Source organism: Corythoichthys intestinalis, chromosome 1 (genome assembly GCF_030265065.1).
Source record: "Corythoichthys intestinalis isolate RoL2023-P3 chromosome 1, ASM3026506v1, whole genome shotgun sequence".
NCBI classification, from domain to species: Eukaryota; Metazoa; Chordata; class Actinopteri; order Syngnathiformes; family Syngnathidae; genus Corythoichthys; species Corythoichthys intestinalis.
The window spans coordinates 68,215,399-68,231,244 of NC_080395.1; the positions used below are offsets into that span (position 1 = coordinate 68,215,399).

Sequence of the window (15,846 nt, forward strand, 5' to 3'; positions counted from 1 at the left end):
CACTTGCACAGTAGTCCAATATCTCTGCACACATCAACTTTATGTAAAACTATGGCCAAGAATGGTGTTCATGGGAGGACTCAACAGCGGAAGCCACTGGTGTCTAAAAAAAAACACTGCTACTCGTTGAATGTTCGCAAAAAGATACTAGGACACTCCACAAACGTTTTGGCAAAATATTTTGTGGACTGATGAAACCAAAGTTGAATTGTTTGGGAGTAACACTCAATGTCATGTGTGGAGGGAAAATGGAACAGCTCACCAACATCAACACCTCCTCCCCACCGTGGACAACTTGCAATCATTAATGGAAGAATCATTTCAAATGTTTATCAGAATGTTATGGAGAAAAACCTGAGGCCATCTGTCAGACAGTTAAAGCTAAAAGAGAATGGATGCTTCAACAAGACAATGATCCAAAACACAGAAGTATATCAACTTCAAAATGGTTTCAGAAGAAAAAAAATCCACGTTCTGGAGTGGCCAAGTCAAAATCCAAACTTGAACCCCATTGAGATGCTGTGGCCTGACCTAATGACAGCGATTCATGCTAGACATCCCAGGAATCTGACTGAACTACAGCAGTTTTGTAAAGAGGAATGAGCCAATATGGCTACGTTCATACTACAGGTCTTAATGCACGAATCCGATTTTTTGTCATAACCATTTTTTTGGCGTGCCCGTTCAGACTGCCTTTATCCATTGAGAACGTTCAAGTATTACGCATGCGCACTAATTCGCAGTCCGACACGCGCTAAGCAAGAAGACCCGCATGCGCAGAACCATCAAAACAAATGACAGACGTCATCCGTCATTCCAGGGATATCATATTTTGCTTTTCAAAAGGTGGACACAAATAACAGACATAAATAATCCCCGTTTAGGCTTATATTCAAAGTTTATATGGATCGATAGCATGCACGCACTGTCCGTGCACTTCACACACACATACGGGCAGTTTGTCCCGACTCTCGGCCGTGGAGGCAATGTTGAAATATTGCTCACTTGGAACAGAGAGAAAACTGAGCATTCTCAGGCTTATCCTCAACCCATTTTTATTTTTTATGACTGTTTTCAAGCTCAGCTCTTCCTCAAACGCCGTGTTCACTGCAAGCTAGGCGCTAATAACGCACAGGTGCATCGCTACGGTAACGACTCTCTCGCTATTTGATGACGTAATTGCTGCATTAAATCCGATTTGCGGGACTGGACAGTACAGACCGCCGCGACAGTCTGGAAAAATGTGGCCCAGATCGGATTTAGACCACATACGAAAGTGACCCAGATCGGATTTGAAATGGTCCCGTTCTATGCGACTTGTCACGTTCAGACCGTCAAGTTAATGCCTCACTCGAGTCGGAAAAACACGAAAAAATCGGATTCGTGCATTAAGACCTGTAGTATGAACGTAGCCTATTAGTCCTGATTGATGTGCCAGAATGATCTGCAGCTACAGGAAGCGTCTGGTTGAAGTTATTACTACCAAATGGGGGGGGGGGGGACAAAATATTAAATGTGATGGTCCATTTACCTATTTTCCCCCCTTCTGTCATTGTTTGCATACTATCCTCATTAAAATATGAAAACCTATAAATGTTTGGGTGGTTCAGTTAAAGCAGACTGTTTTTTCATCTGTGTGATTTTGACAAATATCAGCTCACATTTGATGGTGATTTTATGCAGAAATACGAGAAATTCCAAAAGGTTCAGATACTTTTTCATACCACTGAAAGTGTGTTTTGCTCCTGGAATTTTCTTTTGTGACCTCACATAGCTTAACTCTTTGACTGCCACTGGCGGCAATCAACGTCCAAACAATTTCAACTGGAAGGGGCTGGATTTCAACTGAAAGGGGCTGGAATCGACCAGCCCCTCCCAGTTAAAATGGATTGGACGTGTATTGCCGTCAATAGGTTTTCAAAATGAATTTTCCTCTTTTACAAATTACCACAACACATAATCCGTGATCTGAGCTGGCAGTGAATAAATTAAGCTAATAATACATTTTGGGTAGATTATTATAAAATGTTTGAGAAGTACAATACTGCAATTTAAAAATAATAATAACAATAAATAAGGCAAATTTCGTCAATAAGTGCAGACGAGTTATAAAATACAGACGAGACGGCATATAAGTAGTAATTCCATGCTGCCAAGTTAGCACGGCGTGACTCAAAGCAGGTAGAACTCGCACCGTGTGATTCTTTGGAACGCGTAAATAGATTTGTTTATGCAGCAGCACTCGTGTGTACATCCGACTGTGGCGGCCTCAAAGACGAAATATGGTCGCCGACATGTGAAACGGTTGGAAGAAATGTCGACCATAACCAATAGCTCTATGCAGTTTGCAATTGCCCCTCTAATCGTTTGAGCCTGGACGGATGAGGAGTGAGTATACATTGGAACTACTTTGTGTCGGATAGCCGTGCTTCGCCTTTCTCTCCAGCTCGCCCGTGCTAGTCCGCCATCTTGAATTTTAATGTTAATTTTTTTAAATGTGTTTCCTTTAATAGTTACTGTGCTGTTTTGGTTTTAGATGAACTTTAATCAGGGTTGTTTTAATTGCAGGACTCTTTGACGTGGTCACCCGGTGAGTAAAACGCAATTTATTCTGTTTCCGATTTCTTCACTAGGGGCATTTAACGATAGTATCGCGTGAAAATGATACTTTCTACAATTTAACTGGCTGCTACGGTCATAAATAACCAACTATTTACAATTTGCTTAGCGACCTTCGATTATTCGTGCTAGGATATACACCCGAAAATGAGCTGCTTGTTTGTTCCCAAATCAAACTGGCAAAGCTAATGGTTGAATACTAGCAACGGTTCACTGCTGCCGTGTAAGTGGGTATTTTTCTCCTTGAACGTGACATATGTCGCTAACTATCGTCGGTTTCTTCTCGGCCATTAAATTGACGTGCGACCGTGTAATGCGATCGTCGTAAGTGTAGTTTTATTTAGGGATCGATTGCTATTGACAACGTTAGCTTAGCAAGCTAAGTGAGCGCCTTGATGAAGTTTAATGATCGCTATCGCAAGTGTTCGCCGACAAATTGCTGTCTTAAAACAAAGTAATCGGTGTTATTTGTGTCGTCAAAGAAAGCCTCTATTATTGAATGTACTTGTCGTTTTGAGTGTTGACCGGTGTTTATGCAAAATTTGGATTTATTAGATTGCTGTCAAATGGCCCTTTAATACAATCCCAATGAGCGTCATAATGTTAGAATTCTACAGTTCAATATTCGTGTTAGCAACTCAACAAAAAGTGATTAGGAGGCACTCAAGTAAGCCGTGTGTTGATTGCATTTAGTCATGACGTTCTGCCGGTGTCTGCTGCAAAGCTAATCGCTGCGGCCGAGCCATATCAGGCGTCGTCCTGGTGGCTAGCTCCATGCTAACCCACTTGAATGCGTTGAGCGCCACTTGTTAGCAAACAATGCAACCTCATAGCCGAGACAAAGTCGCTCGCTGTTAAATGTCGCGGCGGCCTTCCGGGTTTCCACCTCTGTCAACATTGGGCGTGCGAGTTAGTTAGCTCGCTAGCTAGCTAGCTAGCGCGTGCCTGTTGTTTTGTAGTGTTGTCATCGTTTGCCCATGATCGTAACAAGTATCCCACGTCATGTGTTTTGGTTCAGTTTGGAAGAACAAATGGAAAAAACGGTTTCTTATGACTGTTAAAATGCCACCGCGTGGTGATTTACGTCTTGTGTGGGTATGGAGTACGTTCTTGCTGGGTTGGTCGAAAAGCGATGCATTATTTTAGGTTACCACTAAACAGCGCTACAATTTAAAGGCGCTGTTCAGCCTCTCTACTGCGGAAATTGCCATAAGCTTATATACACTATCCCCGCTGTAAGATCACTGGAGGTTCAGCAGTTGTTTGACTTGGAATTCACTGTTAAAATTTTTTTTAATCATTGCATGACTAAGTGGCTCTGAAGTAAGCAAGTTCTATCTGAATAGACAGTATCTATGTAACCAACGACTATCTGAAGTCTGTTTTACTCATCCACTGCCATTGAATATGATTGACGTGCATGAATTCCATTTGCACTGGGAGTGCTGGCAGTGATCGTTCAATGGCACCGATCATTCACTGACAGCCCTCCCAATTCAAATGGATTCGACGTCTATCGCTGTCAATGGCAGCCAACATTATTTTTAGCAAAGTTATCAGGTTTTAACCCTTAAAGATCTGCAACATGAAGCAATGATCAGAATCCCAAAATTTGAAAAATAAGGTCCTCCTAATGAAACCTTTTTTTCAAATTTGTAAAAAGAAATGTCAAAATGAATATGTGTAATAAGCGCTCTAATATCTATAACCCTATCTAAATCCTGTTTTTTTTCCTCTCTCATGGAACCAGGAGATGCATGTGTTGACTTGCATCCATATTTTTTATTTATTTATTTATTTGTTTTCAAAAAGAAATGTCAAAATTCTGAATTACTCTCAAAATCATGAAATTTTAGGTGTATCAAATGTGATGCATTTGGTTAAAATTGAATTTAACAGTTATTTTCTCTTTGTTTACAGAATTCATAGTCAAGTCCCCAGTCTTCCCCACTTGAGTGTTTCTTCATCTCAGAGACTAAATGCAACTGGACCAGGGGGCTTGTGGGCATGAAGTGGCTGGGCGAATCCAAGAACATGGTATTAAATGGCAGGCGACATGGAAACAAGCTAACCAGCGAGCAAACTTTGAGTCAGTCTCGGTCCCAGCATTCACAGCGGGCCTCTCTGCGTCACAGCAAAACGCACTCCAGAAACCGGCGATGTAGCCGTAGTGAGTAAATACATTTTAGTTATGGCAGTATGTTTTAGCTACTGTTCCACATTTTGAGTGTTTTGTTTTGGCAGGGTTTCATGCAACCAGCCTGGAGGCTGAGAGGCGATATGTGCCCTCCTCAGGAATGACTGCTAAGGAGCTCTGTGAGAACGATGACCTAACCACCAGTCTAATATTAGATCCTTACCTGGGCTTTCAGACTCACAAAATGAACACCAGGTTAGCCATTTATTTAGCTGATTATTGGTGTTTTGATTTTGCAATAGGGATACGATATTTACGATTTACGATATTTATCTTTATTATTTTATTTATATAATTATTATTTATTATATTTATATTTATCTCTTCTATGAATTTTCTGCTGTTAATGTCGCCCTACAGATTCCGGCCCGTAAAGGGAAGACAGGAGGAGTTGAAGGAAATTATTGAACGCTTCAAAAAACACGATAATCTGGAGAAAGCATTCAGAGCCTTGATATCAGGAGACTGGTCCCGAAATCTTTTTCTTCACAAGACGAAATCTCAAGAAAAGCTATTCAAACAACATGCAAGTCTTTTTTGTTTTCTTTCTTCGTATCACAATTGCTCAAACCAAAAGAGGAATAACCATACCTTTTTTTTTTTTTTTTTACAGGTATTTGTGTATTTGCGGGTGTTTGCCACTGACAGCGGGTTTGAGATTCTTCCATGTAATCGCTATTCATCGGAGCAAAATGGAGCTAAAATTGTGGCAACTAAAGAATGGTAATACATCTTTAGTATTACATTCACCAAATGGACTTTTAATTGCCTAAACATTGCAGTGTGATGTATGTCACTTTTTTTGCCTGATTTTTTACAGGAAAAGAAACGATAAGATCGAGTACTTAGTGGGGTGTATTGCCGAGCTTTCGGAGAGTGAAGAAAACATGCTGCTGCGGCATGGAGAGAATGATTTCAGTGTCATGTATTCTACTCGCAAGAACTGTGCACAGCTCTGGCTGGGACCAGCTGCTTTTATCAATCATGGTATTACTCCACATTGACTTATATTAGTATTGTAAAACAATTTACAGCCTTTACATTTGAGCGTTCATCAATGACAAATAAGCGCCTCCTTTTTCTTTACGGGATAAGAACAAATTGTTTGCCTTCATTTGATGAGAGGCTTTTATTAACATATTGGCAAATAATTTAATCACAGCAGAACTTGATGCTTTACATTTACCAACAAAAAACAATCGTGCCTACTTTACTCGTTAAAAGTACTAAATATTGGTGACTGTCCAAAAAAATAATCACTGCACTAATGTGATTTAACGTGTAAAAAAAGAACAAACTTGGCACTCAAATCTTGCCGGCTTTTACCCTTTGTTTTTCCATCCAAAAAACAACGCCTCAGGAAACGCTCACTTTTTTTTGCCAAAAACTATGGACGTGACGTCACAACAGTCATTTCTAATCATGCCTAGCTTTTTCGTGCTGTGCTAGCTAGTACATATTCACAGAATGGTGACATGGCAACAACATAATAGAAATGCTTTCTATTTGGGGATTTCTTTTAGTGGGCGGGGCAAAGCCAGCTGAGAAAGCAAGACTAAATAGGATCTACTTTTATTAATAATCCTATTTTGTCACATTTGTTTGTGACATTTGTGTCTAAAATATGGTGTATCATTTTAAAGTCACTTACAGTGTTTTACAGCACCTTTGATCTTGCATGACTGAAGTCAGATGTTCTTTGCACAGTTCTAAAAGCCTGCTCTACCTCTGTTACGTACTTTTTACTTTAACGCTACCTTTGTAATGCAAGGGACTTTCTGGCAATATAAAGATCTTGGCCTCAAAGACCTGTTGCCAAGATCTTTCAGTGCCATTGATGGTGTTAGAGATCCAATCCATTTGGACTGGGGGGGGCAAATCAACATTTGTTCATTTGCCCCTCCCTGGACTGGACGTCTAGCGCCGTCAATGGCAGCCAATGAGAAGTAGACATTTGGGTTAAAAAAAAAAATGCAAAGACACACTTCCTCATCATGAGAACTCATTGTGTTTGAGTAGTACAGTTGTATTTCATTACATAAAAATAATAATAGGTGTTCATGTAAATAAACGCATCATAAAAATACCTCCGACTAAGCAGAAGCCAGGGCTCCTCTGCAGCTCGTGAATATTTGCATCGGCCATAATGTGAGGAAACACATTAAATGATCAAGTTATCGGGCAAATGTTTTGTCATTTATTCATATCTACAGTATTTGCCTGTATTATTCATATGATTAATTTGTGACCTTTTTCTGCTTTTTCAGATTGTCGCCCAAACTGCAAGGTGACTAACTCTTAATAGATAGCTACATTGGTTTAATAAACTTTTTTAATTTGGTATCATTTTTAAACAAGATGGAAAAACACAAACTCGACATGCATGTTTTTTTTGTTTGTTAGTTTGTGTCGACAGGGCGGGACACTGCCTGTGTGAAGGTGCTGAGGGATATTGAACCGGGCGAGGAAATCTCTTGTTACTATGGAGATGGATTTTTTGGGGAAAACAATGAATTTTGTGAATGCTACACCTGTGAACGGTAATTTTTTAAAAAAATTTTTAGAGGCATCATTAAAATGTATGTGATGCATTAAAAATAACGTTATCCGTTATTTTCAGTAATTGAGACTGTGTCATTTAATATAGTTTATTTTGCTGATAACATTAGAGGGGATATCACAATGAAATAGTCAACAGATGTGTGATTATGCTCGTTGTCTTAAATCCCTTGTCATTATCTAAACTTCTTTTGATGTTGTGCAGACGTGGCACTGGTGCTTTCAAATCCAAAGCTGGACTGCCTGTCGAGGTTCCGGTGATCAACAGCAAATACGGATTGAGGGAGACGGACAAACGTCTTAACCGTCTGAAGAAATTAGGAGAAGGAAACCGGAGTTTGGACTCTCACTCTGTAGGCTCCCACACTGATGTAGACTCTCAGGAATCGCCAAAAACACATCAATGTAAGAGTATAATACAGTTATGCTACTTCTTATATTATGAGACTCCAAAACCATTTTCACGCAGCTGTATGATCTGATGAAATGTGTTGGTTTTGTGGATTCCAATTTGGGGTAAACTAGAGCGAAAACGAAGAATATATTTTTCGACGATGTGCTGATATGTGTCATTTTGTCTTTTGTATAGCCGCCAGAAAAAGATCATCTGGCCTCAAGTATAAAAACAGGACTCAAACAAGACAGACCCTGTCAAGAGCCCTGACTACCTCATGTTCAAAACAAGGACGTGTAAACAACAATAGGGTACCAAAGAGACTAAAAACCCAATCAAAGCCTTCATTAAGTAAAGTCCAGTTGAGGAGTCGCCGAAGGGTCATAGAGCCCAAGGCGTTGGCCAAAGGTGAAACTTGCCAGCTGGGTCTCAGGGACTCGAAGGCGTCACTGTCTAAAGGTGTCTCCATAAAGAAGGAGAAGGATGCGCAGGAGCTGGTCCAAAAGACGCTTGGCCAGCGGGGATGCTTGACACGCCATGCTGCAAAGGAAAATGTTAATCTAACCATTGGGCAACATAGTAAGACTTGCCTGTCTCAAACATACAGAACTCGCAGGTCCACGAGGACCCTTGTCAAAGCCCAAGAAACAACAGGCGGTGTCAAACTAGATTCCAGTGCTATGCACGACTTGAGCCCTGTCTCTGGCGCAGTGGTCATTAAATCAGAGCCATTGGACATGGAAGAGTACCTCCATCAAGGGATAGGTCTGCAGCAGCCAGAATTGGATCCTGGCTACGACCAACGCGGTTCATGCGCGAGACTGAAGCGGCCGACACGGCTCGGTCCGGAACGAACAATTAAGTGCGAGGACTCGTACGGTGAGCCCTTTATGCCCATGGCATCTGGTCACACCGCCAACTACTCTGACTGTGGGAAGGTTCTGTTGAGCTTTTCTGATCGGCACAGAGACTTGAACGGAGTTGCCAACGGCAGAAAATCCCTCCACAGGGACAAAGCTAAAAGTAGCTGTCGCTCACAGGACAAGGGGAAAAGAAAGCGCCGGATCACTCGTTATGATGCACAGTTGATCCTGGAAAACACGACCGGTCTCCCTAAACTGACGCTTCGCCGACGGAGAGACAGTAGCAGCAGCAAGACCAATGATCCTAACGATGTCATCGGTTCTTCGGGACTTTCTGCTTCGTCAGTGACATCCGCTGCTTCCAGCAAGATTAGCATCAAGTTCAGCAAGGACCATGATAAGGACAAAGGCAGCTCATATATAGCCAAGCTTAGTAACGGTTTTGCCCCTGTGGTCCACAGTAACGCAACAAAGCTAAAGATACAGCTGAAGAGAGAGGATGATGCACGGAGGATATCCCAGATGAAGACGGACCAGGTGACCTTTAGTGGTGACATGGGACAGAGTCTTGAGGCCAGAAGTGGTGGACATCGGACCCAACAGATTATGGCTGAACCATCATCTGACGAAAACGATGCGGACGGTGATGACGACGAAGATGATGATGATGACTACTTTGACAATGAGTTCGAAGATGATTTCATTCCACTTCCCCCGGCAAAACGGCTGCGACTCATTGTCGGTAAAGACTCAATTGATATCGATATCTCCTCCAGGAGGAGAGAGGATCAGTCCTTGAGGCTAAACGCATAGCTTGTAGAGCTCGTCACTCTTGTCCCTGTAAATAAAGAAAACAAGCTAAGCAACTGTTGTATTGATGTAAAATAAGTACAGTAATTTAAAAACAAATAAAAAACTTAAATCTGGGCCGGTATTCATAAAGAAGCAGAAGTGTTTTTATAGAGCTCCTAATTTTCCAGAAAAACATGAAAAATATTTATGAGGAGGTGTTTCTGAAGTTGTTTCAAACATTAATTGTTCGTGCCCTCACTCTCCCCATTCAAAACACAAAGCATTCATAAATACTATAGACGAATGTATTAGACGACCTATGACAACCGCCTGTCAAGGGAGTGCTTTAATTTACGGAGACTATTCCTACTCAAGTTGAGAATAATCAATAATTGGACGTGACTGTTAAATGCATGCAAGGGTGTAGGTTTCCATAGGGACACATAACACTACCAACTTTTCAGGATGCTAAAATTGTCCCCACCAACTTTTAAGCAACCTTATTTGCATTATATAATGAATTCACTTATATAGGGAATTTAGATTGTCTTCCCATACGTTGTAAGGATAGAATTGACCCTACCATTATTGAGTGAATTATTTTCATTATGTCCATGTTTGCTAATGAAAAGTTTTTGAAAACAAAGGTTTGAATCGAACAGTCTTATCACCTGAACCAATGCACGTAAAAGTTATTATCAGTCGATACGGATTTATTTTGCATTGATCATTTAGCCTTTCAATTAATTAGGTTCATATTCATGACAAATGTAACCCTTTGCCCCATTCATCCAATCTGTTTGGTCTTAATGTCCCGTCCCCAGCAAAAAGTGTACATGCAGGTTATGCTGTTATATCGTCCCTACCAATGTTGAGACCAAACCTACACCCTTGAATTCATGTCACAGACTTGGAACAAATTTCACCCATCCAACATAAGATTCTCTATGAATACGGGCCCACATCATTACTAGAAGGAGCTGTTAACCTAAAACAAATCTCTACTTAATTTCTATTGCATACATTAACTAGCTGATATTTTGTTTGTCTTGGCATTTTTTGGTCCACCAGAGGTTTACACCATTATTGTATAACAGTCCTTCCGTATACATTTAAGAATCAATTATCAACGTTCACTTTTGGGATTTTGAGAACAATGACAACCTGAACATATTTTATTGTGGTTGCATTAAGTTGTTCAGCTGTTGTAAAGAAGTGGCCCTGCTGGTTGAGCCTCCCAAAACATTTTCCCTAATCTTAACTGGAAATGTAAAACAAACTGGTTCCATGCAGAATTGCATTCAAGATGGCATGTGTATTCCTCCAGTACCTGTTGTTACCATTTAAAATATATATATACAGTTTAAAAGTTTGGGGTCACCCAGACAATTTTGTTTTCCTTCAAAAGTCACATTTTTAATTTTTCAAATGAGTTGCAAAATAACTAGAAAATATAGTCAAGACATTGACAAGGTTAGAAATAAGGATTTTTATTTGAAATAATTTTCTCCTTCAAACTTTTATCAAAGAATGCTCCCTTTGCAACGATTAAAGCTTTTCAGACCAATGACATACTAACTGTCAATTTGAGGTGGTAATCTGGAGAAACTTCACGCTTCCAGAAGCACCTCCCTCAAGTTGGATTGGCTTGATGGGCACTTCTTGCGTCCCGTATGATCAAGCTGCTCCCACAACAGCTCAATGGGTTTGACATCTGTTGACTGTGTTGGCCCCTCCATTACAGATAGAATACCAGCTGCCTGCTTCTTTCCTAAAAAGTCCTTGCATAATTTGGAGGTGTGCTTTGGGTCATTTTCATGTTGTAGGATAAAATTGACTCCAATCGAGCGTTGTACACACGGCATGGCATGTTGTTGCAAAATGGAGTGATGGCCTTCCTCATTTAAAATCCCATTGACCTTGTACAAACCTCCCACTTTACCAGCACCAAAGCAACCCCAGACCATCACATTACCTTCACCATGGTCGAAATGTGACATTGGTCACTCCTTCAGCATCTTTTCAGTTGTTCTGCATCTCACAAATGTTCTTCTTTGTTCCAAAGTCCAAACACCTCAAACTATGATTGGACTTTTTCCGCCCAACTTCCTCTGTCCAATGTCTGTGTTCTTTTGTCCATGTTAATTGTTTCCTTTTATTAGCCTGTCTCAGATATGGCTTTTTTTTTTTTTTTTTGCCACGCTGCCCTGCACCCTGGAGTTCTCTTCACTGTCGACATTGACACTGGCGTTTTACAAGTACTTTTTAATGAAGCTGCTAGATGAGGACCTGCGAGGCATCTATTTCTCAAACTAGAGAATCTTATGTACTTGTCTTCTTGCTGTGTTGTGCAGCGGGGCCTCCCGCTTCTCTTTCTACTCTGGTTAGATCTTGTTTGTGCTGCTCTCTGAAGGGAGTGATGCACAGCGTTATAGGAAATCTTCAATTTTTTGGCAATTTCTCATATGGAATAGCCTTCCTTTTTAAGAACAGATTGTCAAGTTTCACTTGAAAGTTGTCTTTTTCTGGCCATTTTGAGAGTTTAATCAAACCCACAAAGGTGCAGCTCCAGATACCCAAAGCTCAAGGGAAGATCAGTTTTATAGCTTCTCTAACCACCTAAACTGTTTTGAGCTGTGCCAAGATAATTGCACAAGGTTTTCTAATCTATTATCCTTCTAAGGCAACTAGCAAGCACAGTGTACCATTAGAACATTGGAGTGATGTTTGCTGTAAATGTGCCTCTTTACAAAACTACATAGATATTGCATTAAAACCGGACGTTTTCAGCTAGAATAGTCATTTACCACATTAATAATGTATCGCGTGTTTTTCTGATTAGTTTAATGTTATTTCCATTGAATAAAACTGTACTTCTCTTTCAAAAAGGAGGACATTTCTAAGTGACCCCAAACTTTTGAACGGTAGTGTAAATTCAGGCATAATGGAGTTGAAAAGACTAAACAATAAACGACTATAAAATAGGAAATTAAAATGAAATTCGTCGTCATGGCCACCCTTTCATTCCTTCATCACCATTTTTTTCCGAAACCGCTTATTGGGTACCAATGTCGCTAGTTTGATACCCCCTCCTGAAACGATAAATTTGCTCAAATTACTTTTTATTACTAATAATTCAGCGAGGAAAATTATGTTGAGAAAGTTGATCGATGTGAAGACTCGTTTAATGGACGTAACCACAGAGAGTTACATTTTACTTCTACAACATTCCAAGCAACTTTCAAGGCACCTGTAACTGGTGAGCTTTTCTTCAGACTGGCCGGCAGTGGAAACCTGCTGCCAGCCGCCATCAAGTTGGTAACCACTGAGGTAGAATAAAGTAAAATGTGTGCTTATTCTTATTAACATCCTAAGCACAATTACAATGACTTTGAAATGAATGTCACACATTCCAGTCAACGTTGGATATTTCTTGCAGTAGCGCTGTTAATGAAATGTCTTTGGGAGGCACTCCATGTGGCAAGAAAAATAATTTCACCTTTTGTTCACCCTCAAAATGTTCTTTGAGTTCAAGCAGTACAGTGTTGCACTGGCCGCTTTACTGAAGATGTCACACTTAGTTGCGTCAAAGGTAAAAGTTGCTTTCACCCTGTGTAATTTAGAATACAGTACCACTGTCTTGTTCTAGAATAGTCTCCGGAACGTAATTGCAATTAGAGAGATTGTTTTATGTTGAACTCTTCCTTTCAGTGAATGCACTTGCTATATTCATAATGGACATTGACATTGTAGAAAGTGTACAGTACAGTGACTATCCACTCTGTCTTATAGGCAGGTTTTTATTGAGCTTTTGTTTTTTCCTCATTGTGTTTTTTTTTTTTTTTTTTTTTTTTTTTGTATGTGAGAAGCCATGCTGATTTTTCAGTGTGGTGGAGTTTCTCAAAAAGCATTATAATATTAGTCATTTCAGTTGGATTAATGTGCCATGTTTTAATTACTGCAGTCCTTTAACCCTGGAACTTTCTTTTATTACAGTTTTATGTTTTTTTTGTTTGTTTTTTTAAGTTAATGTGAAGAGTTCAAAGAAATAAAAGCACACGGTTTTATTAAACACGACTGTATTTAAATGTACCGATGTTTCTTTCGTTTTGGAGCCTCTCTGTAATAAAAACATGGCATACTGAATAAGTCACATTCATGCTTCAAAGTTAACAATAATTTAAAACCTCTCATTAGAAAAGTAATGTACAGAAAGACTGGCTTATGTTGTTAATATTTTTTTTGTCAAAGAGCACATTTTTTCCCCCCAGTGATTTTTCCCAGCAATAAATGTGATGTCCTCAATACAGTTTGATGGCAAATGTTTATAATCTCAATCATTCTTTGCTCAAAATTGTTCAATTTCTGTAGTGCTGCTATTCCATTGTTTAACAATTGTCTGATGGTGTTTTGTACACGAGAGTTCAGAGCTCAATTCGGTCTGTACATTACTCGACTCATACATTTGCTTTTTCATACAATGTTTAAAAGTATATCCAGTCAGTGCCTTAAGAGTCTTGACCAAATTAATAGAGTAATAGTTTTTTTCTTAGGTGCCCAGCTTCCTTTGAAACGCATAGTTACATTTACCGCTGTCAGTCTCTCTGTCTATTATTTTTCCTCCTCTCTGGAAGTTCAACAACCTAGTTGATTGAGGGATCAACAAGAAATGGATGTTTACCTACTTTTCATGCTATATTGTACTGTTCATATCACCAGCAGCTAATCATACTTCTAAAACAGGCTCTATCTGTCCTCCTTTTTCAGGTTGTCTGCATTCTACTACACTGTAAAACTGTTCCAGATGTACCGTTAGTGTGCTTTTTGTCCAGTAGACCGCTGTCAACTTTTCCTATTGATTGAAAAAGGGAAAAAAAAAATGTAAATAGTTTGCGGACATTTAATGTGTTGCGTGGCAAATCTGTACAAAGAATTAAAACTGGGCAGTGCATATATTGTCCAATATGTAAATCACGTCAATACACCTTGTACTTATTTAATCGCTTTCAATACAGGAAATTTATAAAGTTTCCTTGTGAGCAGTTTCATGAGCCTCTCGAGCTGAGAAATGCTGAAAAGTTGCAGTTTAAATTGAGGATAGTTTTATTTCCCGGCCCCCAAAATTAAGACAATTCACTCATAGTCACACTATGCCTTTCCTGAAAACGGTTATGCAACCCTGGTCCTCGACAGCAGCTATCCAGCTTGTTTTCCATGTCTCCCTCCTTTAACACACCTGAATAAAATCAGGATCGTTATCAGGCTCCTGCAGCGCTTGCTGATGAGCTGATCATTTGATTCACGTGTGTTAAAGAAGGGAGAGACTGATAAAAGGCTGGATAGCGGCTCTCGAGAACCAGGGTTCCAGACCCCTGCTATGAAACTTGTATGGTAATTGTACGTCATGCATTATGTATAAAAAATACTAAACAACTAATATATACGGTGTGTGTGTGTATATATATGGCAGAAAACACTCAGGTGGCTTGAAGTTCTGCTCCGAGACCCCCAATTTGGCCAACTTTCAAAATTGTCCGGAATGCATTGGAAAGCTTAAAATCTCAATTTTCTGGGGGAAGAAACATTTGGACAAGGAGGGCGTTTAAAAAAAATTTTTTTTTAATTAAACAGCGAAACCAAGCAGAATTAAAGACGCCATGACTTTAACGAGATATTATCGCGTACCAACCTTGTTTCGATCCAAAACCTCCATGTAGCATGTATGACCGAGTGTCAAGACACAGCTGTGAATGGCCACAGCTGGATTATGGGGGGGATTTTATGGGTGAAACATAGTCATATACCAAGGGTCGCGATGCAGAAATCGCAGACATCAAGGAGTGGTCGAGTTTTTGTTTTTCATATATTTACCCTTTTAAGCATTTATTTATTTTTTTTTTCTTTGTTTGGATCGACTGTTTATCATCTAACATCGGAGAAAATGCGACAGTTAAAAAAAAAAAAAAAAAAAAGCGATAGTAATGAGGTAGATATCCGTTACTTTTTTACAGACACCATTTTTTTCATTGTGACGTAATTTGTTTAAAAGTTTAAAATCTGCGAGTGAATAATTTTTTGATGTCGTTTTTTTTTTTTAAACAAAATATTAGACATCAATTAATGATTCTAAGCTAAAAATGACAGACATTTTGAATAATATAATTACCTTCGTTTTATGGCTGGGTTGAAACAAAAGCGGTTGCTCGACGTCTGTAAACGGGAGTTTCCAGGGTAAAACGGACAAGTTAAAAATAGTTGGGGGGCTTAATGCGCCATGAATCTGGCAGCATATAGACATATTGCTCTATCAACACAACAGTCCTTTTGGCTTAAAATACAACAGTTTGTTTTAAAGAAGAGAGCAACAGCAGAAACTGCTTTATATATACAGTGTGTATGTATATATGTATGTATGTATGTAT

General features: G+C 39.6%; 1 protein-coding gene across 4 annotated transcripts; it reads left to right on the plus strand.

Annotated features, from left to right (window-relative positions):
* Positions 1 to 1,927: 1,927 nt before the first annotated feature.
* Positions 1,928 to 14,648, plus strand: kmt5b (lysine methyltransferase 5B). Of its 4 annotated transcripts, XM_057837634.1 has the most exons (11): positions 1,928 to 2,388; positions 2,569 to 2,590; positions 4,540 to 4,789; positions 4,864 to 5,011; positions 5,177 to 5,342; positions 5,430 to 5,539; positions 5,637 to 5,803; positions 7,084 to 7,103; positions 7,220 to 7,356; positions 7,581 to 7,780; positions 7,965 to 14,647. In XM_057837634.1, the coding sequence occupies exons 3-11, from the start codon at positions 4,627 to 4,629 to the stop codon at positions 9,443 to 9,445; spliced, it is 2,592 nt and encodes an 863-aa protein (XP_057693617.1). In that variant the 5' UTR covers positions 1,928 to 2,388; positions 2,569 to 2,590; positions 4,540 to 4,626; the 3' UTR covers positions 9,446 to 14,647. The 4 variants fall into 4 exon arrangements, with proteins under 4 accessions (XP_057693617.1, XP_057693637.1, XP_057693627.1 ...); XM_057837654.1 differs by lacking the exon at positions 2,569 to 2,590; XM_057837644.1 differs by lacking the exon at positions 1,928 to 2,388 and having other exon boundaries at positions 2,411 to 2,590.
* The last annotated feature ends 1,198 nt before the right edge of the window (positions 14,649 to 15,846 follow it).